This window comes from Sesamum indicum, linkage group LG5 (genome assembly GCF_026168435.1).
Source record: "Sesamum indicum cultivar Baizhima isolate 11 linkage group LG5, ASM2616843v1, whole genome shotgun sequence".
In the NCBI taxonomy this organism is placed as follows: Eukaryota; Viridiplantae; Streptophyta; class Magnoliopsida; order Lamiales; family Pedaliaceae; genus Sesamum; species Sesamum indicum.
In genome coordinates, this window is record NC_142661.1 from 17,152,086 (window position 1) to 17,179,095 (window position 27,010).

The window sequence follows — 27,010 nt, forward strand, 5'->3', positions numbered from 1 at the left end:
TTTATATATTACGCGTGTAAAACTCATGTTGTTAATATATTTAAACGGATTCATGACATGCATGCTGAACTTTTTGTAAGAAATATTATGTTTTGGGTACATAATTTAACAGTTTATACTTTTCAATTATACAATCATTCAATCTTATACTAGAATCGATCGAAAATTTAAAACAAAAAGAGAGTTTCGAGTTAATTTAATTCAATCTGATTATAAATTATTCACAAAAATATTGGAATGATTTCTCCAAACCAAAAAAACAAAAAAAGAAAAAGAAAAAATACAACTAACATGTGAGAGAGCATATATATTAGAAATAATTAATCTTAAATAATTATAGCCATTAGTTAATAATTTAAAATAGAAATCAAGTGATCATATCTATCTATGAGTTAGCTTGTGGGTCAATTTGTTTTGAGCTTGATACCTAATTATATTTCACTTCAATCACCAATCACTTAGCCCTCACCCATTTTGGATAAGCTTCTATTTCCCATCATCACTCTAACTAACCTATTCCATGCCTCCCTCTACTCACTCTTGACGTGAAATAGCACTCGAAATTAGTTCAGAGGCTAAATTCTACCCCTAATCAGTCTAAATTATAATATATTTGTCGTGTCAACTATTTATAATTCAAAAAAACTGATTACGATAAGTATAATATATTTATTATGTGATTTGTTCGATCTGCATAAACTCGATCTGGATAGTAGGTTTCCAAGCTTGGAGATGCTACGTCTTTCTCTTCGCTTTCTTAAAATTAGCCGTCGTGGTCCGCCGTTCCTGCATGTATATAATAATTAAGTATCCACGCTTTTAAATATGTTATATATGAGAATAAATAATATAAACCAACAGGTCAAATTTAAAAAAAAAAACAGAAAAGAAAACCAACTTAAAAGTATTATTAACACAATAAGAGAATTGATGTAGTGGTATCACAAATCGCCGTTTATAAGTAAAAATGTTGTTTCTTTTTATATTAATAGATAATAACGATGAGTTAGATTAATTTTTTTAGTAAGATAGCGTTAGGGTGGCTCATTAAAACCGTCAGTTGAGAGACCTAACCATTGGATTGCAGATCATTATACTCACATATATATTTCACAATCTTATTTTTATTTGAGTACTTAACAAAAAAAATTAAATTATTTTTTTAAAAAAAGACGTATATAATAAGATATACTTTTTTGGGTATCTTCAAGTCAAGTCAAGTTTTATTTTTTCTAAAACAAATTAATATCCATTTAGGGTACATTGTATCGAGCACTTTTGATGTTTGATACAATTATAAACATCTCATCATTGTTTGAGAAATTATAAATCCCCTGATAATAAAATCCGTCCATAAATTGACACCATTAGAGTTTCATCAAATTTAAATTAAATTTCATTTAAATCTTAAATTAGAATTATATATATATTTTATAATTGCGTCATCCAACATAAACATAGTTATATTATATATTATAAAAGTATTGATAATTTTTTAAATAATAAAAAAGTATTTATAGGGAGCTGAATGTAAATTATCCTATATATTACTAACTTCCAAGCACCATCTTTGTCCATCATTTTAGCCTTTGAAATTCATTGGTGGTTATAGGAAATTGCTGAAGGTACTGAAGTTTTGAAGCAACTTGAACCAACTGGAGTTTGTAGATTTGCTGAAATAGTTTATTTACTAAAGGCGCATTTTTAGAAATGCACTTTGCAAATTTGGGTAGTCTGCTAGATTATAAGGAGGTCGTTGATAGGATATTGTGTATTTTTTATAGTGAGTCCAATCTCATGGAAAATGAAAAAACAAACAACAGTGTCAAGGTCCTCTGCATAGGCAGAGTATAGAAGTATGGAAGCAATAGTCTGTAAAATTACACGGGTTACTTATCTTCTTCAGGATTTACGGGTTGAGGTTTCTACACCTATTCCATTTTTCTGTGACAACAAAGCGACACTACACATCATAACAAATCCTGTGTTCCACGACAAAACCAAACACCTACCAACGTACTTAGTCTCAAAAGCAACACATTGCAAACATATTCACCAAGCCATTGTCTAGTGTTCCTTTCTTACATTTCCGTTCTAAATTGGGCTTGATTGTCCTGAATGCAAGTCCAACTTGCAAGGAGGCTGCTGAAATTTTGAAGCAACCTGAAGCAGCTGGAGTTTTGCAGATTTGCTGAAATAGTTTATTTACTAAAGGTGCATTTTTAGAAATGCACTTTATACTATTCGTTTGCTTCTGACAGTTAGGGGAGTAGTTTCTTTAGTTTGTTAGGATTAGTCAGTTTATCAATTAATTAGTTAGTCAAATTATCCATTATTTAAAGAATGTTTTAGCTAGAAATGTTGCACAGAGCACTTCCTTTGATGAAGTCTACTACGTCTTTTTGCAATCATAGCAGAAATGTCAAATTAGGCTGTGAGTTGCTGCTTGCCAGCTAATTTTATATATTCATCCGTCCAAAATTTAGGGTCGCTCATATAAATTTATATTTATATAAACTTTAAATTATTATATTAACACATAATAATAATATTTATAAATTTATATTTATATATAATATTGAAATAAAGTATTTGGAATTTTTTAACTTATTATTAATTTATTGCATGTTAAATAATTTATATTTATATATAGTATTGAAATAAAGTATTTGAAATTTTTTGACTTATTATTAATTTATTGCATGTTAAATAATTTTTTTTTGACCAAACTATTCTTGTATATTTTCATATGCTAGTGCATGTGAGGAGGCATATCTTCACTCTTATAAGGATAGTTTGATCAGAAAAAATTTATTTGATCTGCAATACGCCAATAAAAAGTCTATCGGGGGTAAATATGATTTTTTTTTAAATATTTTTTGCTAATATCAATAAATTCGATGAATTTCGACTTACAGATGGATATATTTGTTAGATGAAAATAAACGTCAAGAGTATTAAATTTAATTCTCTTAAAGTTAGAGAAAATCTATATGTAACCACACTAACCCTTCAAAAAGAACAGTATAATTATTGTTTTTTTTTTTTTTTTGAAAAGTCTTAATCCAAGATGTCATGTTCATGACAGGATTAATATTATTGCTCACTAATAAGTATGAAAACCACATTAATTAATCCGCTTTAACATATCTAGTTTGTTAGGACGTTTGTATCAATGTGAACGCCCAGCAAAATCATGTACCAAAAATAACATATTTTCTCAACATATGTAATTATTATTTTGGGGAAATTAGCAACAACTCTTATAAAATTTAACATAATTATAAATATTTTTCGTTATTTGAAAAACTATCGATACCTCTCTGATACTTGATAAAATTGTGTAATTCTTGGATGGTGGCTTGAAATGATCGATGCTGCCCCTTTATTTTATTTTTTTTTTAAATTAAAAACTTCTGAAAAATCAGAAAACTTGGATGGAGAAATTTCGAAAATTGTAAAAAATTATCCACTTTATCTATAAAGAAGTTTCTTAAAATTTTTAAAAAATAATAAAGTTATCATTTATAGTCCATAAGGATATTTTGATCAGTTCATTTTAAAAAATAAATAAAAACAATTCACGAATTTGGCTGAATATTGAAAGATGGTTAAAATTAAAAAAATATATATTAATAATTTTTAATAATAAAAAAAGTAAATTTTGAAAAAACTAATAGTAAGTTACGCTCTTATTTATGGATAATTGGTTAGGAGTTTGATGATAAGGTTTGTGGGTGTCATGAATTAACCAATCAACTCCAATTTCAATTTATCCAAAGTCTTTGGGACAGTGACAACACAGAAAAAGTTCATTGCCCTGTAAGAAAAGCTTCAAATGACATTAGATGGCATCTTTTATCACATTTTAATACTGAATTTCAGTGGAAAACTAAATATTCATAATTGACGGGCGTCCCTTTTGAAAACCATCGTACATAAATAATTGTCTAAATCAAAATGAGATAGAAGATCGTTTACCATATGTACGAGACTAAATAGTCGCGTACAGTTATTTTTGTTAATTGCATCAAGTGATAAATGCAGGACAACATCGTCCGAACACTTGATGTTATTACGTTAATGTACGTGTCATTAAGAATTAGAAATAACAACTTACAACGATGTAATTTTCATTGCCACTTAACTTGTGAAATATTATTATACGTAATGTAAAAAATTGTATTTTCAATATATCCTTTCGCGTCAATTTTGACCATAGTTAGTCTGAATTATTTGAGGACTGAGGTACGTGTAAAAATACTGTATACAGGAAGTAGATAATTTAAAAATGGGATAATTATACTGTTGTTTCCTGAGATTTGGTTTAGTTATATGCAGACTTCTTGTTGTTTGAAAAATTACATCTATCACCCATAAGGTTTGTTTCCGTCTAACAAATTAGTCCATTTGTTAGTCAAAATTCATCGAACTTGTTGATATTAATAATTAAAAAAAATCTATATTTACCCCCAATGACTTATTACATAATAAAAAAATCTTCTTATGACCAAATTATCCTCATACGTCTTTACGTATTAATGCATGTGAAGAGGTATATCTTCACTGTTATAAGGGTAGTTTAGTCTAAAAAAATTACTTGACCTACAATAAATCAATCGAGGGTGAATATCAATTTTCATTCAGTAAATTTTGACTAACGAAGGGATTTATTTGTTAGACGGAAGCAAACCATAAGAGTGTTAGATGTAATTTCTCAAATCACAAAGAGTTTACGTATAATCATACTAAATATCAGAATATATACTGGGACGATTACTCGTTTAAAAAAATTTACGTGTAATTACTTGTTTAAAAAATTTAGAATATATACTGGGACGATTTTTGTATATATTGAGTAATAATGAACCATTGAATTTGGTAAAAAAGGTTTCCATGACGTACGTAATATTTTGAAACTGAGATATGAAATTTAATTAAATTAATTATTGGAGGATTAGGCATTAATGTGTGAGAAATAAACATGAGTGGAAGACATGCATGCGTGATAGTTATGATAATATGTAGGTCCTCATAATAATGTTAGTCACAAAGAAAATGATACACCAACTATATATATATATATATATATATATTTTAAAATAATCAAATTCATAATTTTAGTATTTCCTAGTCCCAGAAATAAATAAATAAATCGCATTTGCTTTATTTTCTGAGTTGTTTAATTTTTAAATTTTTTTTAATTAACTACATTAAATTTTAATATTAAGGGTAAATTACATCTTATCATTTGAATTATGCCTCTTTTTATATATATATGCCTTTTTTTATTGATTTTTCTGCAAAAAAAATATCACATTCTCTGCATATATGAAAAATATCACATCACATAATTCTTAAATATCACATGTGCATTGCATGTGATTTTTTTGACAAAAAACTTGATTGAAAATTATTTATAAATAGCAAAATGTAAAATTGCGTAAACTTGAGGTGGTAAGTTAACATAAAAAAATTAGATGCCAAAGTGTTAAAACGATCATAATTCGAATGTTAAAATGTAATTAACCCTAATATTAATGATTAGAAAATTCAAGTATATAACAATTTATTAAATATATATAATCAGACCCTAATTTAATGATTAAGGTTGAAGAATTACAAACAAATACAACATTACGAATTCGAGTATGAGTTAAAATTTTATTATTATTATAATTTAGGTTTTTTTTTTATATCAATTTAGTATCTCAACTTTATAAAATTTGTATTTTGTCCATATGATCACAATTTTTCTGTCGGAAAAACATCACATTCACACATATGATATATTACCCAAAAATTGCTCTTAATTATCAAATGTGCAGTGCAGTGCATGTGATATTTTTTCGATAGAAAAATTGATTGAAAATTAGTCATATAAAGCAAAATACAAATTTAACAAAATTGAGATGATAAATTAATACTAAAAACAAATTATAAAAAGGACATAATTCCAATAGCAAAATATAATTTAACCTATAATTTATTATCATATTGTTCTTTGTAATTTGATTGTTATATATTGAGAATTAATATATTGATCGTTTTTTTTTAAATATTGATATAATAATATAGTTATGGCATTTATTAAAAGAATTATCCTCAACTCTAGAAAGATCCCATTTTATCAAATATTAATTTCAATAATTGAGTTATCATGATCATATATTAGTATAATATAATAATAATAAATTTTTAAATGAGTGGGGAAGTTAATATTTGGATCGTCTAATATAATAATGAAGTGGAAATTAATGTCAAATCCTATATTAGAGCATTATTTGCAGCACAATCACACGAAGCGATAATGAACATAATGTCTGAACTAACGACCACCACATGTTTTACGTACAAACAAAGAAGAAGCTGTTAGAAGACTCATTTCTATTCCTTAATCTTCTATACTAATATATATAGATCTATATTTAAAAAAAAATATTTATATTTACAAACGATGGTTAGTAACGTCGTAATATCAATTTTTGAATATAAAAATTACACCCCCAATTAGATAGTTTTAAAATTTTTTGTAACTATCTTTTTTATTTCTATAAGAAAAATTTAAGTGAAAGTGATGAACTATTATTTTTTAAATAAATCGATTACGATCATCAATATTAAATATTTATATCTAACAACAGCCGACAATTATAACAATTATATACATTAATTTGTGAATTCAAATGCAAGTATAATCGATACCCATAAAAATAATGTCTAATTTAACTTTTTTAGATAATAAAAAAAAGTCAATATTTGTTTCGGAAATACCAAAATCGTCCTTTCTTAAAAAAAATAAATGAAGTTGTATCTATTAACAATGTTGAATCATTGTTGCATAACTTGATATATCTCAATTTATAATGTACAAACATTTTAAAAGATTATTTTCTACAGTGTCGGACATATATCAAATACCAACATAATGTTAATATGCCTCCGAAACATATTCGATACGATATTTGCTGGTCCCAGAAAAAGAAAAAAGAAAAAAGAGGAGATACACTTGGAATTAAGTACTTACACTTAATACATATTTATTATAATTTAATATTAATTTTTTATTCTTTATTTTATGTTTTAAATTATACCCTCCAATTTCAGAGGATTTATATAAAATAAAATATATATTATAGTCATGTTGGACTGTTTTTGTTTATAATAATAATAATAATAATAATTTGTGACTTGGACTGGAAAATAAACTGTTTAGCTCCGAGTTTCGTATGATTGGGCCTTAGATGGTCTAATTGCTGAATGGGCTTTTATGATACGTATGTGGTGCTCGTATAGATATATATTTAATATATTTATACATAAGATTCTTTATGATTTACAAAATTATATTTAGTACTTTTGAAATTAATTTTTATCTGATAAATATTTCATTTCAGTAGTAGAATTCACTTGATTTGTTGATATTAATAAAAAAAATTAAATAAAAATTTATATTTATTCTCGATTGACTTATTACATGAATAAAAAAATATATGGTAAATTACAACTACCTCTCCTGAGGTTTAACATAATTACAAATACCCCTTCATTATTTAAAAAATTATAAATACCCCCCTCAAATTGAAAATAATTATGTAGCCTCTGGAGGATGAAGAGAACATTATTATTTTAATTGCTGAATTTTTTTAAAAAATAAAAAAAAAAGTATGTGAAAAAATATAAAAAAATTTGAGGGTGGGTACGCAAAATAAATAATCTAGAGAGAATATTAATTCATAAAAATATTTTAAAAAATTATAATATATATCATTATAATTTATAATTTAAAAGAGCATTTTGGTGAATTCATTATAAAAATTGGCTGAAAACCTAACGGAATGGGATCGTTGTTAACTGGATATTAAAATCAGAAGTTATTTATAGGCTTTTAAATAATGAATAGATATTTATAATTATGCTAAAAATCAGAGGGAGTGGTTATAATTTACCCAAAGATTTAATGTAGTTGATAGAAAAGAGTATATTACAGTAGTTTGTAACGTAAATGATAAAAATATAGAAGAGGTAAGACAAGAATGATGTAATACAAGAATCTTGTTGAGTGTGGTTATACATATATAAATAGGTTTGATATTAATATCATTTTAGTAATCATAATGATCATCTGTATGAACAATTCTGTGTATGTCAACAATCTTACGCAAAAATGCAACTACTTTACTCAATTTACAGGTACAATACTTTCAACCAGACATCCCGAAACGCACAGGGACATCAGCATTCTTGATCCAGCTTTCGCCCTGCAAGAACGGACCCACTGTAAATTCCAGGGCCTCCTCCTTCTTGATAGTTTTGTAGCCAGGCCACTTCACCCTCCCCGACGTGCTCGACCCCGGCCCCTTATTGTTGAATTCCGCGTAATACAGAGTTTTCAGTGCGAAATCTCCCTCCCACTCCATCCATCCCTCCGCCTGAATGAAATCGCCGATTTCTGTTTCCATGATAATAGTCCTCGAGTACTCCTTCCAGGGTCTGCCGAGGTAGCTCTTGAACTTAGCCTTCTCAGGCTTCAGGGTGTCGGCTGCCAGAATACGGCAGTTTTGTAGCACGATTCCTGTCGTTTGCCTCTTGTCAGTCCGGCCTTGGGCCGTCACGATGTTCTGCTGGTTTGCCATTGGCTTCCGCACGTAGATTAGGCAGTTCTGGAAGACGGCTGCTGCGTTGCCGAAGATGAAGTCGATGGTGCCCGTGATGTAGCAGCCTCGGTAGAACTGTCGGTGTGTTTGAGCGTACAGGCTGTCCTGGTACCCTTCCATTCTGCAGTTAAGGAAGATTGATCGATCTGATTGAACTCTGAGTGCCACTGCCTGATGCTTTTCCGGGCCAGCAGTGTTTCTGAACCCCAGGGATTGAGCCATGAATCCATCTCCTATAGCAGCTGCAAATGAAAGCAATCGAGTTTTGGTCTCAACAGGTACAAATAAAATCGGAAAATTCTTAGTCCAACTACATTTGGCATAACCAAATTAATTACAAATATGATACACTTGCCATATAATTTGTCGGGAAATTCTTGCTCGAATCATGTTCGGTCAAACCTGAACTAATCACATATGGCAAGTGTATTGATTGGTGGACAGTTCAAGGAAAATGACCAATCGCACAGCTAGTATATCCGGACAAGAATTTTCCTAATTTGTCACTTTCCGTGAGCATTCGTCACTTGTCATACAATTGATTTAAACCAACCAAATTCGATTTGGTTCCAAAATGACTTAGATTATTACCAAACGAAGCAGTCTGATATGTTGGTACTCCATCTACATAGTTCTTGCTTCCAGTGATGATGCTCTTCTGCGAACCCACACCGTACATTGTAACATTTACCATTTTCTTGGTAATGATAACATTTTCATCATACACGCCTTCTTTGATGTAAATCACGTATCTTCATCAGCATGAATTCAAACGGAAGCCACAGAGAAAAAGAAGATAATTAGTCATTACGAAGAAAGCCGGATCATAACTTGACAAATTGGGATGAAACCAAAGGCAAGATGATGAACGTACCGTCCCGTGTATTTCTCAGGCATCGCCTTCAAAGCTGCAGCAATGGTAGTAAAATTGCCGCTACCGTCTTTTGCCACCGTTACATTTGGAGTAAATTTTGTCGCATCAGCTTTAAGCGCCCTCCGGTACTCGTGGTGACCCATCCATGCAGGGAATCCAGCTTCATCCATGCCCAAAAGTTTCCGTTGCGATTGAACTGTTTTAAGGGTGGTGGAAAGTTCAGCGACAATTGCAAGAGCATTGCTGCCGTGTTCCTTAGAAGTGTTCAAAAGCTTCTGCATAGAAGTCTTCTCTTCCCCGTCAGGGAACCCGTCGATGCACGTTTGCTGATAAGTCAACACGGCGCTGAGCCAATTGTTTATCTCAGGTGTTATGGATGACAGCTTTCCCATATCTTTCCCTTTAATGAATGCAGAAGAGCTGTTGAGTTCCTCCTTGGCATCCTCCAGGAGCTCTAAACAGTCCTCGAACGCCTTCTTCTTCAATGGGCCGTTGAATTTGAGGTCCGACGCTTTCTTGACGGCCTTATCGATCTCATCAGAGGCTGCAGAGAATGCAGCCCGGAGGATATTCTCATGCAGACTGGTGGAACTTGGATTCACGGACTTGATGGACTTGAGGAGGCTTTCTTCGCAGGTTTTCTGGTAGTCGGTGGTGGCGCAGACCGTTTTCACAACCTTTTCATTCTTCTCGTCCGACTTCTCGTCCGAAGCGACGGCTTTGGGCTTTGGAGGGTCCTTGTGGCTTTCCTTGGTGTTCACGTCCTGGTTGTTCTGGTGGAGGACGACGGCCACTGCAGCGGCAGCAATGAGGAGGATTAGGACAGACAACGTGACAGCGATTATGATCTTCTTCTTCTTCTGTCGACGTTCTTCCTGCCGGCGCTGGGAAATCAGGTCGAAATCTTGAAATGCCATTGAGGCTGGAGATGAATTCTCTCTGCCTCGGCTCAAACCAAGGCAGGATTATTCCTTGTATTCTTTTTTCTTTCTTTTCTTTTCTTTTTTTGGTATATATTAAGTATTACTTTATATTTATTTTTAATTGATGATAATAGTAAAGCTGTGCATGGACTATGGAATGTGCCATTGCAGACTCGTACTTTAGCAAGTGAGGGTCTGGATTGGAGAGATTTTAGGACCAACTGACATACATTTCGATTCAGTTAAGATGGTTATGAAATGGATGATGCCCATTTCTTTTACTCCATTCCTCCCTATTTTTCTTCTCCTCCCCCTCGTTTCTATGTTCTGAAAACACGCCTTGCCTATTATAGTACTTCGGAATAGGCAATGATTTTTACTATTATGAGATTGTGATGATTGCCATGAAAGATCCGTGGTATACAGGATGCTGGTTTATGTTTGTTTTATAATCAAATAATAAGCAGATATTAATAGATGAATCCTGTTAGTAGGTACTGTTTTATTCTATTCGGATCGATTTAGAACGCAAGGGTTTGATCCGACTCATTTTCTTCGTCTTCTTCTTTTTTTTTTTTTTTTTGTGTGTGTGTGTGTTGGTTTAGAAAATGTAAATTATTTGAGTTTACATTTATATCAAAATCAAAAGGTGAAAATTATAGAATAAACAGTGTAGTTCTCATGTGTTTTTACTGAAATTACAATAATGTTACCAAATTTATTTACTATTAACATTTGGTAAGTTCCTAATTGATGAAATAAAAATTTAGTCATTTGAACTCTTAATTGATTCAGATTCACCATCACTTCAATATCATAAGTGACTAATATTCTTAACAATATCGAAATGATGAATAATTAGTTATTAATTAAGAAATCATCCTTTTGGAGGAAAGAAATATTGGAAACAAATAAAGATGATTTAAGTGTGAAACATGTTGTAACTTCAATTAAGCTTCTTAGGTTACATTCATATATTTAGATGGGATAATTATTTATGTCCCCGACTTATGATTTATTTACATAAATCATTCATATCTTTTCGAAAAATTATATATACACCTATTAGAAATGTCACCATTTATACAAATCATCCCTACTATTTTACTACAGCAGTGATTTCTATGATTATGCATAGGGGTGGCTATTTACCCCGAGACCTAGCAAAACTTGCCTTGAGCTTGGCCCTAATAGAGCGAGTCCAGTTCTAAAATATAGAGATCAGAGCAGATAATAAGTCTTAAAAATAAGGAGTCGTCCGTGTCCGGAGTGAATCTCATATCCACATGGACCCTCCTATAGAATTAATTTATAGGTTACCCCGTAGGATTACTTATATACATATATACATTTACATATTTTACGAAGTAGTTTTCCATCCCAAACCTCAGGTCTGCTTCTTTGCACCCCAGCCCCAAATCGGCTTCCGCCATTCTCAATCTCTCTTCAGCTTCTCCTCTCTATTTCCGCCTCACCTCTTTTCTCTGCTTCGTCCCTTCTCCTCCTCTCTGCCTCTCCTCTCCTCTCCACTTTGCCTCGCCTCACCTCTCATCTTTGCTCGCCGCCTCTCTACTTACTTTTCTTATTTTTTTTTGGGAGGGGGTTCTACCGGATAGGCCCGCCCTAATGAGTTTTGTATTGAGGCGGGTTTTGGGGAAGGGACTCGAGTCCTTCCCAAAGTTGGCAGGGCGAGTTCTCAATTCAATCAAGCCCTTTCTGTTATCATCTCTAATTATACAAAATATAAAAATAATTTATGTAAATAAATCATAAATTAAAAATATAAATGTAATTCTCCCTGTATATGTATTAAAACCTTCCCTCCCCAATACTTAACACGCTGCTGACTATCTCTATGATGTACTAATAAATCTCTCTAAATAAAGTTTGATCATGAACAAAGTAGTAATTTTTACACACATTCTTGAAAATGCCCTCCATCATAGTAATAATGACTGGATAATTAGTTAAACAAGCAATCAAGGCAATGATTAAACACAAATTGTTTCCCAACTGCATATTTTCATCCAAACATAAGCGCCCACCCACTCCCACCATAAAAATAAAAAAGAAAAAAGAAAGCCCCATGCATAAGACCGTGAAAAATTTAATATCAACTCCCCTCACCTAAAAAACAAACACTATGTATCTATATAGTGGAAATAATCATCTTTTCTCCCTTAGAAAATTTTGGCCCTCAAACTCCGAGGCCCGCCGTGTACCTGACTCCCGTCGAAGGCAACCAGGTATTCCCAATAATGAACTGAGACACCGTGAAGTTATTTGCTTCAGCGGAGCTATTAAAGACACGGTAACCGGGCCATTTAACACGGGCCCCCAAGCCAGAACCTGGGCCGTAGTTCATATACTCACCATAGAACAGCGTGTTCAATGCGAAATCCCCGTTCCACTCTAGCCACCCCTCGGGCCTCACAGCGTTGCTAATGTACGACTGCATGATAACAGTGCGAGAATACAGTTTCCAGGGCCTACCAAGGTATGTCTGGGTGGAATTCGATACGCCGGGCTCAGCTGAGATGTTGCAGAATTGGATGGAAAAGCCTGTGTTTTCGACAGGTTCTTTTCGACCCTGAGCTGTGATCGTGTTTTTCTGATTGGGGAGGCCTTTCCGGGCCTGGATTTGGCAGTTCTGGAATACAACGGCACCATCTCCGAATATGAAGTCGACAGTCCCGGTGATTATGCATTCCCTGTAGAACTGGCGCTGGGAGTGGGCGTACAATGTGTCCTGGTATCCCCTGATGGAACAACGGTATAGAACTGACAGGTCGGAGTCGGACCGGAAGGCAACGGCCTGGTGCTTTTCGGGGCCTGCCGTGTTCTCGAATGTTATGTCCCGTGCTATGAATCCTTGTCCTTTAACGGCTGCATTTGTCGCACGGCAGAAGATCAATGAGTTCATACTTTGACTAACAATAAAATCTAGAAAGAGGGTGAATTTTGACTAGGGAACACTGTTCTTTTCAATTTATTTTAAGGAATATCTATCTGTTTTTTCAATTCTTTTATAACCTCTATACTTCAGAAAATATGAAAAAAGACCTAATTATGTATAGGACATACAGCAAGTTACATTCCATTCAATGCTTGTAAAAATCATCTTTTACATAATTTCTCGACACAAAATCCATGTTGGTCATAAGATCAATGCATATCCCGACAACATATGAAGCCATTTTTTGAAGTGTCCTTATTTTAAAGGAACAATGTGACGCCCTTAGAATGACATAGATTTCATAGATATAAAAGTCAAGAAGGCCACAGGAACATGCAAAAGGCTGTCGAAGTATGGGAATTCTAATAATTGTGTTTCTCCAAATTACAGATAGTGGTTCAGGAGAGAGTCAAGATTTACGGGTTCTGAAATAAATAACATTTAAGCAGAGATGATGGATCAGCTGACCAACATGCCAGGAGACATGTCGCGTGTGCTCCATATGGATATTTGTAAGTACACTGATGCACACAATGCAATAAATTCTTTTATTGACCTCTAACTGTACTGGATCTAACCACACTGTTGACGCCATGGAACAAATGTCTAACTCCAACATATAACAATTAATATCACATATCTACATTAAATGGAGCAGAAATTGTAGACTATTTCAACAATGCATTGGGGGGCCCTGCCAATTGAGGGGCGAACAACGGTCAGAAAATGGTGAACTCACTATTTTTGCTGATGTTGAAACTTGTGACGTTCAACTAAATAATTAATAATTTAAGGATTGGTCGTCATACTGATGGTTAAGACATAGATTTCAATGACACTAATGCTCAAATAGGATTTAGAATCTACTAGGCAAAGGGTATATGGACGAATTGCAACGATAATATTGTGAATTAACTTGGGACAAAATCTTATTCTTACCAAATGTCGCAGAGCGGTAAGTGGTCCAGCCATCGATAAAGTTGCGATTGCCAGAAATGACTGTAACATTGACGCCATCTCCAATCATCATAATGTTCCATTTTTTCTTACTAATCTCCACATACTCCTTGTAAACGCCTCTCTTAAGATATATAACAAATCTTCTGGTGCTGTACTCAGGAGCTGCCTGAACAGCATCCTTGATGCTAGTGAAATTCCCCGTGCCATCAGCTGCAACCACCACGTCCGCCATGGCGCCGTTGGCAGCCTGGAGGAGATTCCGGTCATGGGACCTCAACCACTTCGGAAACTGATGATCATCAGCAATAAGTTTCCTACCACCACGTCCACCGCCACCACCACCACTGCCGCTTCCCTTACCACCACCAGGGCCGCTAGACGGGGAACCCTTAGGTGGGGTAGTCGGAGTTGTCTTCACATTGGAAAGAATATCATATACTAATGAGGTCACTTGGTCTAGGCTGCCAGCAATCAAATTCTTGACAATGCTGTTTGTGCCATCAAGGCCTTCCTTGCAGGTATCTTGATTGATGAGTGCTCCACTCAGCCACGTTTTCATGTCAGCACCCACGTTGCCGGTGCTATTGTCTTTGCCTGTAGAGGGGATAAGGCCAATTCCGTTAGTATTTTGGCTGAATTATGTTCAAAAGTATTATAAATAAACAATTTGCAGCATTGCGAGTTTTAACTTGTCTCAGAATATATGCAGAGTCTCGGAATCGCAAATTTGGGTATAGATCTTAGTACCTCCATTTATAGCCAATCTTTGGACAGAAATATATATATAAAAAAAAATAGCCGAAAAAAAAGGACAAAGTATCGCTTTTTTTAATTTTCAGAAAATTAGGCAGAATCAATTTTTGAGAACTCGTATATGCAATTAACTTTAATTCTTTTTCTTAAAAAAAAGAAAAAACACATAACGGTACGTGCTTTTTGAAGGGCAGTTCTATGTATTTATATTTTTTTAGCAGTTTAATTAAATTTAATTGCAAAATAGAGTTTTGAAAATATGATTCAGCCTACTTTTTTTGCAGCTACTTTTATTTAATTTTCTCCAATTTTTCTCGTAGCTGCGTATTATCATGTATGATATTTATGGTCATAAATTGGATAGCACTTTTAACAAGGAAACACGTTCGGTTGTATATATAATTGGAAGATTGGTATTTTGGTTTATGTACAAGATTGCGTGGCATGAAATGTAAAACAAAATATCAATTTCAAACAATATTTTTAGGTCTCATATAGACTAAGTACCGTCATTGTCATGAAAGATCTCTTTACTGTTTGAAATTTACACCAAGATTTGAACATATAAAGTGAAATATAAATATGATATCAACTCGATATAGAAAATTGATATATACCGACCGACAATAATATCATATTAACCCCTTCTCAATAACTTAGTACTTGCCATCCAAAGAAATTACTCTATTCGAGCAAAGGTAGTTTGTTAATAATGAAAGTATTATTCTCATTGATGACAAGCAGTTAGGAACCAGCTTTGATCAATCTTTCGTTTAAAGTTTAAACCCTTAATTTGTGATTCTTTAAATAAACCTTTTTCTTGAGCACAACATTTTCTTCCCATGATTATGACTTCACATGCACAGTACTTAAGACCATATGTATGACACCAAAAGTGCTAATTCTGTAGCCATTTCTTTTTCAGTTACATCAAAAGAGCAGGCAGAGATTAAAGTAGCGCAGCACAATCAAAACTTTAGGAAAAGCAAATAAATGGAGAAAAAGTAGAGAAGGTACCATTCGGATTCTGAGATACAGAGAGCGTCCAGCTCAACTGGTCCATCGAGAGATCCATCAAATCAAGGCAGTCGGAAATTGCATTCGTCAGCCGGAAGTCACCGAACCCTCCGGCGAACTGCGACACCATCGAAATAACCTGCCCGATTATGTTTATAGTAGACCTCACAGTCCCCACAAACTCCGACGCCGGAACTCCCAAATACTCCGAGGGAACAAAGTCCGACGACGACGACTTCCCAGCAGTGAAAGAAGCACACAAAAGCACCACCAGGAACAGTGTTTTCAGCAAAGGAGATCCTCCCATGTCTGGAAAATGTAGTTATATGTGTTTGTACACGTAGATGAGGGTGGTTATGCGAAGATCTGATGATTTGTTGGTGAAGAATGCATGTAAAAAAGGGTGAGTTTTGGATGTTTGTGCGTGGGAGGGAGGGAGATTGATTGAATAAATAGGGGGTCAGTGTTGTGGGGATGTGGATATGGCTGAGTTTTGGGGGAAATATATACGGGTGGGTGTGGGGTGGGGGGCAGGTGGGGGAGTATTAATTAAAGCAACATCAAATCCATTTGCATTCAATGTTTAATTATTTTTGCACGATAACGCAATTAAGAAAAAATACCATCATCCTTAAATAAAATAGAAGATATAATATAATTTTGAAATAAAAAACTCAATTTTGGATTAAATTTTTATTATATTTATTTATTCTTTTTAATTTATACATATTATGTGTATAAAAATTTAATTGTCTATTTTCTTAGAAAATAAATAATACTTATATATGTATATATTAAATAAAATTGAATTTGAAATAAAATGTACATAAATATGGATATATTTTGCATAAATTTGAATTATTCAAACATATAAATATCAAATAATATGAATTATGTGGATTTGCATGCAACAACAAGTAACTCTTTACGCGTTAATGCATGTTAGAAAATATATTTTTACCCCTTATAAGAACGGTCTGGTTTGAAAATATTTATTGGATATGTGATAAATCAGTTGATGATAAATATAGATTTTCATTTAATTCTTTTTGTTAATTCCATCAAACTCGTTGAATTTTACTTAACTTGTGGATTTATATGTTAGGCCAAAATAAATATTAAGAATGCTAAATATAATTTTTAAAATAATAATAAATTTATGTGTAATTATAACAAATATTAAAAAATGCATCGTAACTATCCTAAAAATAAAACCCCCCAAAAGTTAAAATTTTAAAAAATGACCGGCAACCGGGAAAGGACAAGCTCACTTAGGTGGTGGCACGCACTCCTAAGATGCGCGCCCGCCTTGGAGTCGCAGGAAAAGAATAGGAATCCTACCGTTCGCACTCCCACTCCCACTTTGGTGGTGACCGCCGACACACCCTCTTCCCCGTCTTTGTAAATTTATAGGTATTTTTGGTCACACTTTTATATTATATTAATATATAATTAATAAATATATATTTAATTAAAATATAATTTAATAATAAGAATGCCATACATATATTGTGGCGAATTATATAATAATACTAAACATGACGGCAAGGGTGGTTTGATCAAAAAAATATTAGTTAGACCTACAGTTAGTCAATTGAGTATAAATATGGATTTTCGTTCAATTTTTTTATTAACATCAGTAAATCAGTATATTTTTTGATATAGAAAAGATCGTTTTGTGTCAAGACAGACACAAATATAAAGGGTATTAGATATAAGTTGTAATTTCTCAAATTATAAGAGATTTATATATAATTATACCAAATTTCAGAAGAAATAAGTTAAATGTGTATTAAAAAATAGAATTAATTAATGATGCTTTGGTATGCTTCCACAAATATGCATTTTGAAAAAATTAAAGATTGGAAAGTGTTAATATCAACAGCATTTAATGTGGTCTGGTGGCAGGAACCGGATCCACCCAATCCATAAATTCTATTAAATTAAGGAATTATAGTTTAAATTAATTAAATTAAATAAAAGTATTTGAAAATACAATTTCTGCTTATACTTTTCATAAATCAAGCTAAAAAACTGTAAATTAAGGCATTTTTGTAAATTAGTTACTTCTTTATGATTCTTTTATTCTAACTATTTTTTGTATATTTTGAAAACATTCATCCCAATAATGACTAAAATCTATCCGTCTATCGAAATAATTATGTAATCTTATAAAAAATCTGGTACTACACAACCTTTTTATCAAATATTTCCACGTCAATTTTATTAATATATTAATTTAGTAATATTATAATTGCTAAAAGTGTAATTTTATATACATATTCAATAAAAAAATTAATTACATAATTTAATTTAAATTAAAAATTAGTATAAGTAATAAAAAACTATACAGGGTCATATTATTTATCCTCATAAACATTACTTTGACATCCTCTCTATTTTGGTAATTACAAAACACTCCTGGGGGAATTTCTATTATTGAAAATTAAGTTAAAGTTTGACCAATTCAACAAGGGGTATTTTGAGATTTTAAAATCTGTCAAGGATGGTTTCTGTAATTTTTTAAGAAGCATGCGTGGTTTGTATAAAAAGATAATAGGTAAGGGGTGTAAATGCAATTATCCCAATTTATTATACTAAGTGGAGATATTAATCAGCCTTGTGTTTTATTTTTTATACGATTTTAATATAATTTCCTTAGAAAAGAAAATGTATTATCCTTTAAGTTAAGGGGTTTAATGCAATTTACCTCTTTGTGATATTGTAAATGAACGAATTATCCACTTATGAAAAAAAATTAATAGCTCAATTGCGTCATTTTAAACCCAACTATTTTAATAAAGTTAATTACTCTATGTCATTTAAATTTAAATTTTTATATTGCCGAAAATTAAGAGAATATAGGTAGCAATAAGTATGGTAATTTAAATTTGGAAGTAGATATGACTACCGTACTATTTATTTTAATATAAAAAAAATAAAATCATAAGTTAATTATTTATTAACAAATATGTAAAATTATAGCCAATATTGATTAACCATGATTAGTCGAAACTTCAGTTCTCGTGTTAGTTTTGTCTGACCGTGATGGATAATATTAATTTACTACGATTTTTAAATCGTAGCGATATATAGCGTAAAGAATAATTATTTTCTTTTTGAAATGAGATAATTTCATTGTTAAGACTGAAGCCACCGTGGATAAAGTCGAGGTTGCGGGTTCTAGTCCCACCAGACACGTGGACATTTCACACTTTATGTAAGTCTATTATAATTTATTTTATTATTCTTAATTACATTAATGTATTAATCAAATATATATGTATATATATATTTTAAATAAGAAGTTGACTTCTATGAAACAATTGATCAAATAAAATCTGGTCCGTTCATTTTGATCATATTATTCAAAATGTTGGCTGTACGTAGATATAAAATAAATAAGATCTAATAGTAATTCATAAATTTAAATTAAAAAAATATTTATTGTTAAAAAATCACACAAAAAGCACGTGCGTTGTACCATTTGTGTGATAGGGATTTTTTTGGACTATTTTGAAAATAAAAAAAGTTCATTTGTATCTTTGTATCTGAGTTTAAAGGCAATAATCGGTACAAAAAAATAGAAAATTAGCGATAAAAAAATTAAGTGATAAATTTAATATTGTCACTAATTATATATATAGTGACAAGAATTTTTATTTTATCACAAAAATAAATTTTAAATTTTAATAATTACTATTATTTTATCAAAATTATTATTAGTAAGATTTAGTGACAAAATAATTATTGTAACTAATTAAATCTAGTTAGAATTTATATTTACAGAATCAAATTTGGAATTATGAATTCAAATGTATAATTATTTTTTAATTAATTATGTCATAATCAATTATGAAAAGAATGGAAAAGAAAAAAGAAAAGCATGAAAATGGTCCGGAAAATCAAAATTAGATAATGAAAGGGATAAAGAATCACATGCAACGCGGAAGCATCAAACAGTCTTTACGTCCATGTCAATACCTATATATTTATTTCTATTCCGAAAGCGGGCCCACAAAAAACGCGTTTATGATTTTGAGTTGGACCAAATAGTAAAAAGCGTGTGCATATGTAGGGCTACAGATGCCTTGAATCGAATCGAATATATTATCGTTTAAATTTATTTTAATTATTATAAAATTTTATTTTTTTATTTAAATTTAGTTTAATTATTCATTTAATTAAACACAAACGAATTTTTAATTGGATCAAACATGAACCAGACTCGAATAATTAATATTTTTAGTATATTTCAATATTTTTTCACTAATGTCCCTTCGAGATAGGGATCATATTGCTGTTGAGATTGTCTAGAAAACCCCTTACTGCATTCACTTTCAAGCTGTGTCGTAACGATGGGCATGCGTCGAGCAAAGTCTACAAACTTTTGTTGTTTGTATTTGTCCTATATTCAATTATTTGTATTTAATTATATTAAGGATTTGCGTACTTACGTAATGGGTTGGGCCGATATGACCTGTCTAATCCACCAACCTAACATAATAGTTTTAGATGAATTAAAACATGATAAAATCTGAAAATACCCATTGCGAGTCGTACAAATGTATAAATACTGCTCTACAACTAAATTTCAAGTATAATTTCATGTTAAACTTTATTCATCTTTTTCTATGATCCATCGACCATATCCTCTAATTTGATTGTCAACGTATTTTTATTGTGGACGACCCCAACGCCTTCTGAAGTGTATGCATTATACATTTGAAGTTTTAATTCCCATAACTCGATAACAAACACTAATCATACAACCCTAATCACTAATAATTTGTACGATTAATATTATTGATATAACAATACATATCTAATTAATTAAAACAAGGATTTTTAGTCTCTTTGATTGGATATATTTGATGCAATGATTCCTTCGGTCAAGAGCTTATAAATCTAACTATTAAGATGTCGTCAATTTGGTTCTACGAATACAAGTATTTATTTTTTTTATAAAATAGTATTTGTTTATTTCAAAATTACTAATTTATTGAAAAATATTAATGTATTTTGTATTTTATGTTGTAATATAAGTATATTGGTCGAATTTAAAACATCGATCTATTTTTCTAAAAATTAAGAGCTTATAATTATTTTCAGTTTAAGATCTTTGCTGGGAGCCCAATGGGGTGGACTTCTCGTATTGACCCATATTTTCTTTTGATAATTTTTATTATTATCAAAGTTTTATTCTATCAAGCCCAATGGGATTTTAGTATTTTCTTAGGGCTCAATTTAATTTGATCGTTAGGAAAAATTCTTATCAAAATTTAGTAAAAGTTTACTGGAAAAAGTACTCAATATGTAAAAGTTGATATATTAGTGGGCTGATTTTTTTATTTTTTTAGAGTAAACTACTGTGGAGTATACAACAACTCCTGCTATGCTATACAGTAGACAACATTCTACGCATATGCAGGATTCGAACTTATAATTTCTATGATCATGTGACCTCAATTTCGCAAATTGAGCTAGACCTCATTAGTTTAGTGGACTGACTTACTAAATCATTTTTTCATAAAACTAAAATCACCGTGATTTCAAATTATAAAATTTTCAACCATTACTCAAAAAACTAATAGTTATCATTAAAATAGAGTAATATTCGTATATTCATGTAATTCGAACATGTAATTTTTTATTATGGAACTAGAAGTCAATTCCTATTTGTTGATTTGGTGTCGTTTATGTCCATTTGCACAGACTTTCTGGTGAAACCCTTTAAACTTATGGTAGGGTACAATGATTTCGTTCCACCCACTTGATTTAGTACTCTTTTATTTTTTCCTTTTTTTTTTTTTGTGATTTGGCAATAAAGAGGGTAGCAATATTATATTTCAAATTTGAAACTTTGATGTTCAATTGTATGAAAAAATTTTGTCCCAATCAACTTTAATTGAATCCATCTAATCACAAACCAATTGTGATATACTTGCTAAGTGATTAGTTATTTTTTTTTAAATTGTATCCCAATCACACAACAAGTATATTACACTTGTCGAATGATTGGTTCAAATTTGATCGAGCTGATTCTGCGCTAGAATTTTTCCAATTATTGATATGTTAGGCATTTAATTAAAAGATTAGCAAACATTGGTTCTGTCAAGGTAGTATGATGAAAGTTAAGGGGTATTTGCAAACATTTATTTCAAGTGTTTAACAGTTTATTATTAAAAATAAATATAGAAGATTTTTTTAACAATTTTTTATTTTAAATTAAATTAATTTCAAAATTATGAGTAGCTTCTTACTAATTTTTATAATAAATTAGAAAATTGTGATATTTATTTGTTTTTTGAAACATGTAAACTCAAATTTTTATTTTTAAACACATTGGACTTTTATCATTGTTTAAATTACAATCTTTTATATAATTTATTTCCAAATGCCGCGGTTTCTTATTAAAACTTACTGTCGAACAATCAGTCTTAAACAGAACCGAATTATTCACCGGCGTGCAACCTGGAAACGGATGCGCATCAAAAGATATGAGCATATTAACAACAATGCCGCTGCAGCATCCAATGGACTAGGGATTAATTCGTCAAAGCCCGAGAGAAAACGGAAACCCTGTGGCCCCCAGCCAGTTCCCGCCGGCGATAAACCTCCCGGCCGTGAAAGGTTGAGCCTCCGCCGCACTAGTTAGTACTCTGAACCCCCTCCAGGTCACCCTGTTCGATGTTCCGGCGCCAGCGCCCGTGTTCTGATACTCGGCGTAGAACAACGTGTTCAACGCAAAATTCCCATTCCACTCGTACCATCCTGCCGGGTTGATGACATTGCTTATATCGGTCTGCATGACGATGGTCCTGGAATACTCCTTCCAGGGCCTACCGAGGTAGGTCGGGAAGCTGCTCTGCACAGGCCTCAGATCGGAGGTGGCCCCGATTCTGCATTTCTGGATGACGATTCCAGTGTTCTGGTTGGGATCGTCGCGGCCTTGGGCGGTGACCATGTTGCGCTGGCCGGCATTTGGGCGACGGGCATGGATGTCGCAGTTTTGGAGGACGGCGGCGGCGTTGCCGAAGATGAAGTCGACTGTTCCGGCGATAATGCAGCCAGTGTAGAACTGGCGGAGGGAGTGAACGTAGAGAGTGTCCTGGTAGGCCAGCATGTCGCACCGGTAGAAGGCACAGAGATCAGCGTTCACGCGGAGGGCTACCGCCTGGTGCTTCGACGGCCCGGCAGTGTTCTGGAAGGTGATGTCCCGGGCCAGGAACCTGTCGCCCACTACCGCTGTTTGTAAAGGAAATTAAATTAACCAGTCTGCATGCACTATTACTACTGGTAAGAAAATCTAAGTGTTATTTCAGATTCTTCATAGCATTGTCTCTTGAATTTTACACATAACACACACTCAAATATATTTAAAATATTATCTTAAATATAAATTAATTTAAAATAATATTTTACACATATTATGAATATAGGTAAAATTATACTTTTAGTCTTCTATTTTATCAATTTTTTAAGATGATATTAAAATTAAAAAAACTCGATACATCTAGTCATATGTCTAATTAATTAAATTTATAACGTAAAAAAATAAACGACAAGATTATGTGCGATATATGTGTTTGTTACATTGATTGCCCACACAATTGATGGACAAGCACAATGCACATTATAATATATCTTATTTGTATAATTTAATATGTATATATATATATATATATCCTTTTTCCACATGACATGTACATATCATATCATATAAAATATATGAATAATTATATTTATACCCCTTATCTATGATTTATTTACACAAATCATCCATATAATTTTTATAATTACAAAAATCACTCATTACAATAAAAAAACAAAATTAATTTGTAAAATGATGTTGATGTTTTTAGGATCATATGTGTAATTTTTGAAAAATAAGATAAATTTATGTGAATGACATCGAATTTATGATGGGTATATATGCAATTATCCAAAAAGATATAAATAATTTATGTAAATAAAATATAAATTATAAAAATAAATATAATTATCCCAACAACATACCACATGATTCCAAAATTCTAATAGAAGTTTGGTTGGGTTGGTAGATATGTATAATAAAGGTCATTTATGGGAAAAAAAAGGATGATCACAATTATGTAGTTCGTACGTGGACTGGCTATTAAAGCTTCACATGGAACATGTTATATGTTTTCTTGGTCACTTCATGCTAGCTAAGGACATCTTATTGTACTATTTATTTTATTTAATATATACACTTTATGTGCACAAAGATTACATTATATATTCCTTCCATAAAAAAAATTATATTATATATTTTATTTTAAATATAATTATAAACGTAATGTCCATATATCAAATAAAATTAGTCGTCCTGACATATTATCCATACGTGCATATAATAAATAGTTTTTATGCTGTAAACATATTATAGATAAATAAATTATATAAGTAAACATATCATGTTTTAAAAAATAAAAAAACAAACAAACTTAAAGGTATTGTCCACGCAACAAAACGTCATGTTTGTGAGTGCAAAATATATATTTTTTTATATAAGTATAAATAAAAAATATAATAAAGTTTTTATAAAGAATAATTCAAACTTGTCTTGTTGTATAGGTTTATAGCGACAAAAACCATGTAGGCCAAAGGTCAAATACATCATTTTCCTGTCTCCAACTCAAATTATAATAATATAATTTTTTTTATTCAAATCAATCAAACTCGAAGAAACTTAGAATTTTGATATAGCATACTCAAATAACAATCTTTTGAATTAATTAGAGGCACCAAAAATAGGTTTAATTTAAAAACGATTTAAATTGACATGATGATCATAAGAGTGTAGGGAGGACTAACCAACGGTGGCGGAATTGAAGGTGGTGCTACCATCCACGACGTTCCGGTTCCCGGTAATGATGGTGGTCGTCCGCCCATCTCCGACGAACATTAAGTTCGTCTTACTCCTCGGGATTTCCACGTTCTCTCTGTACACTCCAGCTTTAATCCTAATCACGTACCTCCTGCTGCTTCCTCCCGGCGCAGCCGCCACCGCCGCTGAAACCGTCCTAAAATTACCACTCCCGTCAGCCGCCACCGTGACATCAGGAGTCACCGTCGAGGCCTGAAGCAGACGTCTGTCTCCGGCCGACAACCATTCAGGCCACTCAGAGTTGGTATTCTCTCCAAGCCTCCTCTCCGGCGAAGAGTACGAATTCTTAGCCATTTCAGTATCCGTCAAATTCTTGATTATGGCCATCACATTGCTGACAAGCCGGAAAACGTGCATCTGCCCGACGACCAGAGCCCGGCGGACCACCTTATCAGCTTTATCGTGGGAGAACCCATCGAGGCAAGACTCCTGATTCGTCTGCGCCGCGCTCAAAAGGATCATCAGATTCTCTTTATGATCGGCCAAAGAGTAGTTCTTGAACCCGAAATCTTTCAGTTCGGCGGCGCTCCGCCGGAGCTCATCCAGCGTGTCGTCGATCATTTCCAGGCAGTCATGGAGCGCTCCCTTCTCGCGGGTCGTCAGCGACTTGCGGCTGCGCCCAAGTTTCTTCACGGTGAAGTAGTTTCTCTCCACAGTGGAGATGGTGTAGTTGAGAGCAGTGATTAAGACGTCCTTGCTGCTCTTTATGGCGACCGAGGCTGCCGTGGCTGCCGCATTAATGGTGGAAACACACAGTTTCGGGTACAATGTGGCGGCGCAGGTGGTCTTGACCACCGCATCTCCGCCGTGGTTGGGGTGATTCTTGTGGGATTGGACAACTGCGATGGATATAACGGCCACCACCAGCAGAGATGCGAATGCTGTCAGGAGGAAGATTTTTGGGTTGGTTTTGTACTTTCGTGGCTGCACATTTTCCATGGCTTCCGGGAAAATAGACCAATGCAGAGGAGTGGTATGTGTGCTTTGTCGGTGGTAAGGCAGAAAGCCTATCTAGTAAGATTTCTTGCAAAATTGTATAATCGTCTGTCCAATATAAGACACGGGGAGGGTGGGCCGTTATTGAGAAAAAATCTCCCACGTGAAACAAAAAATTCTACAGCCTGTTTAAAGGGGTGGAATGGAATGATATCTTTTTAGTTTTTGTTCTTTCATTTTTGAAGGTAATACACAAAATGATTGATTTTTGTGTTGCAAACTCTATTTTATTTTTTTAGTTTAATATTAATATATTATGCCTGTGAAGATGACATTATATTATACATGGTGTGTAGATGTTGAATAAAATAAAAAATGAAATAATGTTAGCAACAAAAAATTTGATTCGAGAAAATGTTAGTGGGATGAAATTGATATCTGTTGCGTGAGATTTTCTATTAATATCTTGTATGAGCATTACAATTTTATCTTAAAAAACATCTAGCTAAGGTGAGAAAATTTTAAAATTGCTGCAATAATTTAAAAATTAAGCCGAATAAAAAATAACTAAAGGCTTAACTGTCAAGAAATATTCCATTTGACAAAACTCGTCGCGAGCTTGCCCTATCTGGTCTTTGGAAGCCCATTAAACATAATTACTTACGTAATGGGTTGGGTCAATATGACCTGTCTAATTCGCCAACCTAACATAATTGTCTTAAATGAGCGGACACATGGTAAAATCTAAAAATGCCCATTGCGAGTAGTACAAATATATAAATAGTGATCTACAACTAAATTTTAGGTATAATTCCATATTAAACTTTATTCATCTTTTTCTATGATCTATCGACCATACCTCTAATTTGATTGTCAACATATTTTCATTGAAGACGGCCCCAACACTTCTGAAGTATATGTATTACGCATTTCAAGTTTTATTTCCTATAACTCGATAACAAATACTAATCATACAACGCTGATCACTAATAATTTGTACCATCAATATTCTTGATGGGAACC

At 32.5% G+C, this 27,010-nt stretch overlaps 3 protein-coding genes across 3 annotated transcripts; all 3 read right to left on the reverse strand.

The window, feature by feature from the left end:
* Positions 1-8,063: 8,063 nt before the first annotated feature.
* Positions 8,064-10,673, reverse strand: LOC105161969 (putative pectinesterase/pectinesterase inhibitor 45). Its single transcript, XM_011079855.3, has 3 exons — positions 9,532-10,673; positions 9,249-9,409; positions 8,064-8,899 (listed from the first exon to the last, which is right to left on the reverse strand). The coding sequence occupies exons 1-3, from the start codon at positions 10,446-10,448 to the stop codon at positions 8,205-8,207; spliced, it is 1,773 nt and encodes a 590-aa protein (XP_011078157.1). The 5' UTR covers positions 10,449-10,673; the 3' UTR covers positions 8,064-8,204.
* A 1,702-nt stretch (positions 10,674-12,375) lies between these two features.
* Positions 12,376-16,625, reverse strand: LOC105161970 (pectinesterase/pectinesterase inhibitor PPE8B). The gene is made up of 3 exons (XM_011079856.3): positions 16,141-16,625; positions 14,350-14,964; positions 12,376-13,340 (listed from the first exon to the last, which is right to left on the reverse strand). The coding sequence occupies exons 1-3, from the start codon at positions 16,445-16,447 to the stop codon at positions 12,652-12,654; spliced, it is 1,611 nt and encodes a 536-aa protein (XP_011078158.1). The 5' UTR covers positions 16,448-16,625; the 3' UTR covers positions 12,376-12,651.
* Positions 16,626-22,526: 5,901 nt separating this feature from the next.
* Positions 22,527-26,162, reverse strand: LOC110011249 (pectinesterase). Its single transcript, XM_011079857.3, has 2 exons — positions 24,979-26,162; positions 22,527-23,388 (listed from the first exon to the last, which is right to left on the reverse strand). The coding sequence occupies exons 1-2, from the start codon at positions 25,988-25,990 to the stop codon at positions 22,697-22,699; spliced, it is 1,704 nt and encodes a 567-aa protein (XP_011078159.1). The 5' UTR covers positions 25,991-26,162; the 3' UTR covers positions 22,527-22,696.
* Positions 26,163-27,010: the final 848 nt, after the last annotated feature.

Coding starts and splice junctions, on each gene's coding strand:
- LOC105161969 (XM_011079855.3), bottom strand. CDS start 10,448: ATGGCATTTCAAGATTTCGACCTGATTTCCCAGCGCCGGCAGGAAGAA. Junction 9,410..9,531: donor CCTGAGAAATACACGGGACG/GTACGTTCATCA, acceptor ATGCTGATGAAG/ATACGTGATTTACATCAAAG. Junction 8,900..9,248: donor ATATCAGACTGCTTCGTTTG/GTAATAATCTAA, acceptor TTTCATTTGCAG/CTGCTATAGGAGATGGATTC.
- LOC105161970 (XM_011079856.3), bottom strand. CDS start 16,447: ATGGGAGGATCTCCTTTGCTGAAAACACTGTTCCTGGTGGTGCTTTTG. Junction 14,965..16,140: donor TGTATCTCAGAATCCGAATG/GTACCTTCTCTA, acceptor TCCCCTCTACAG/GCAAAGACAATAGCACCGGC. Junction 13,341..14,349: donor TTACCGCTCTGCGACATTTG/GTAAGAATAAGA, acceptor CGACAAATGCAG/CCGTTAAAGGACAAGGATTC.
- LOC110011249 (XM_011079857.3), bottom strand. CDS start 25,990: ATGGAAAATGTGCAGCCACGAAAGTACAAAACCAACCCAAAAATCTTC. Junction 23,389..24,978: donor CTTCAATTCCGCCACCGTTG/GTTAGTCCTCCC, acceptor CTTTACAAACAG/CGGTAGTGGGCGACAGGTTC.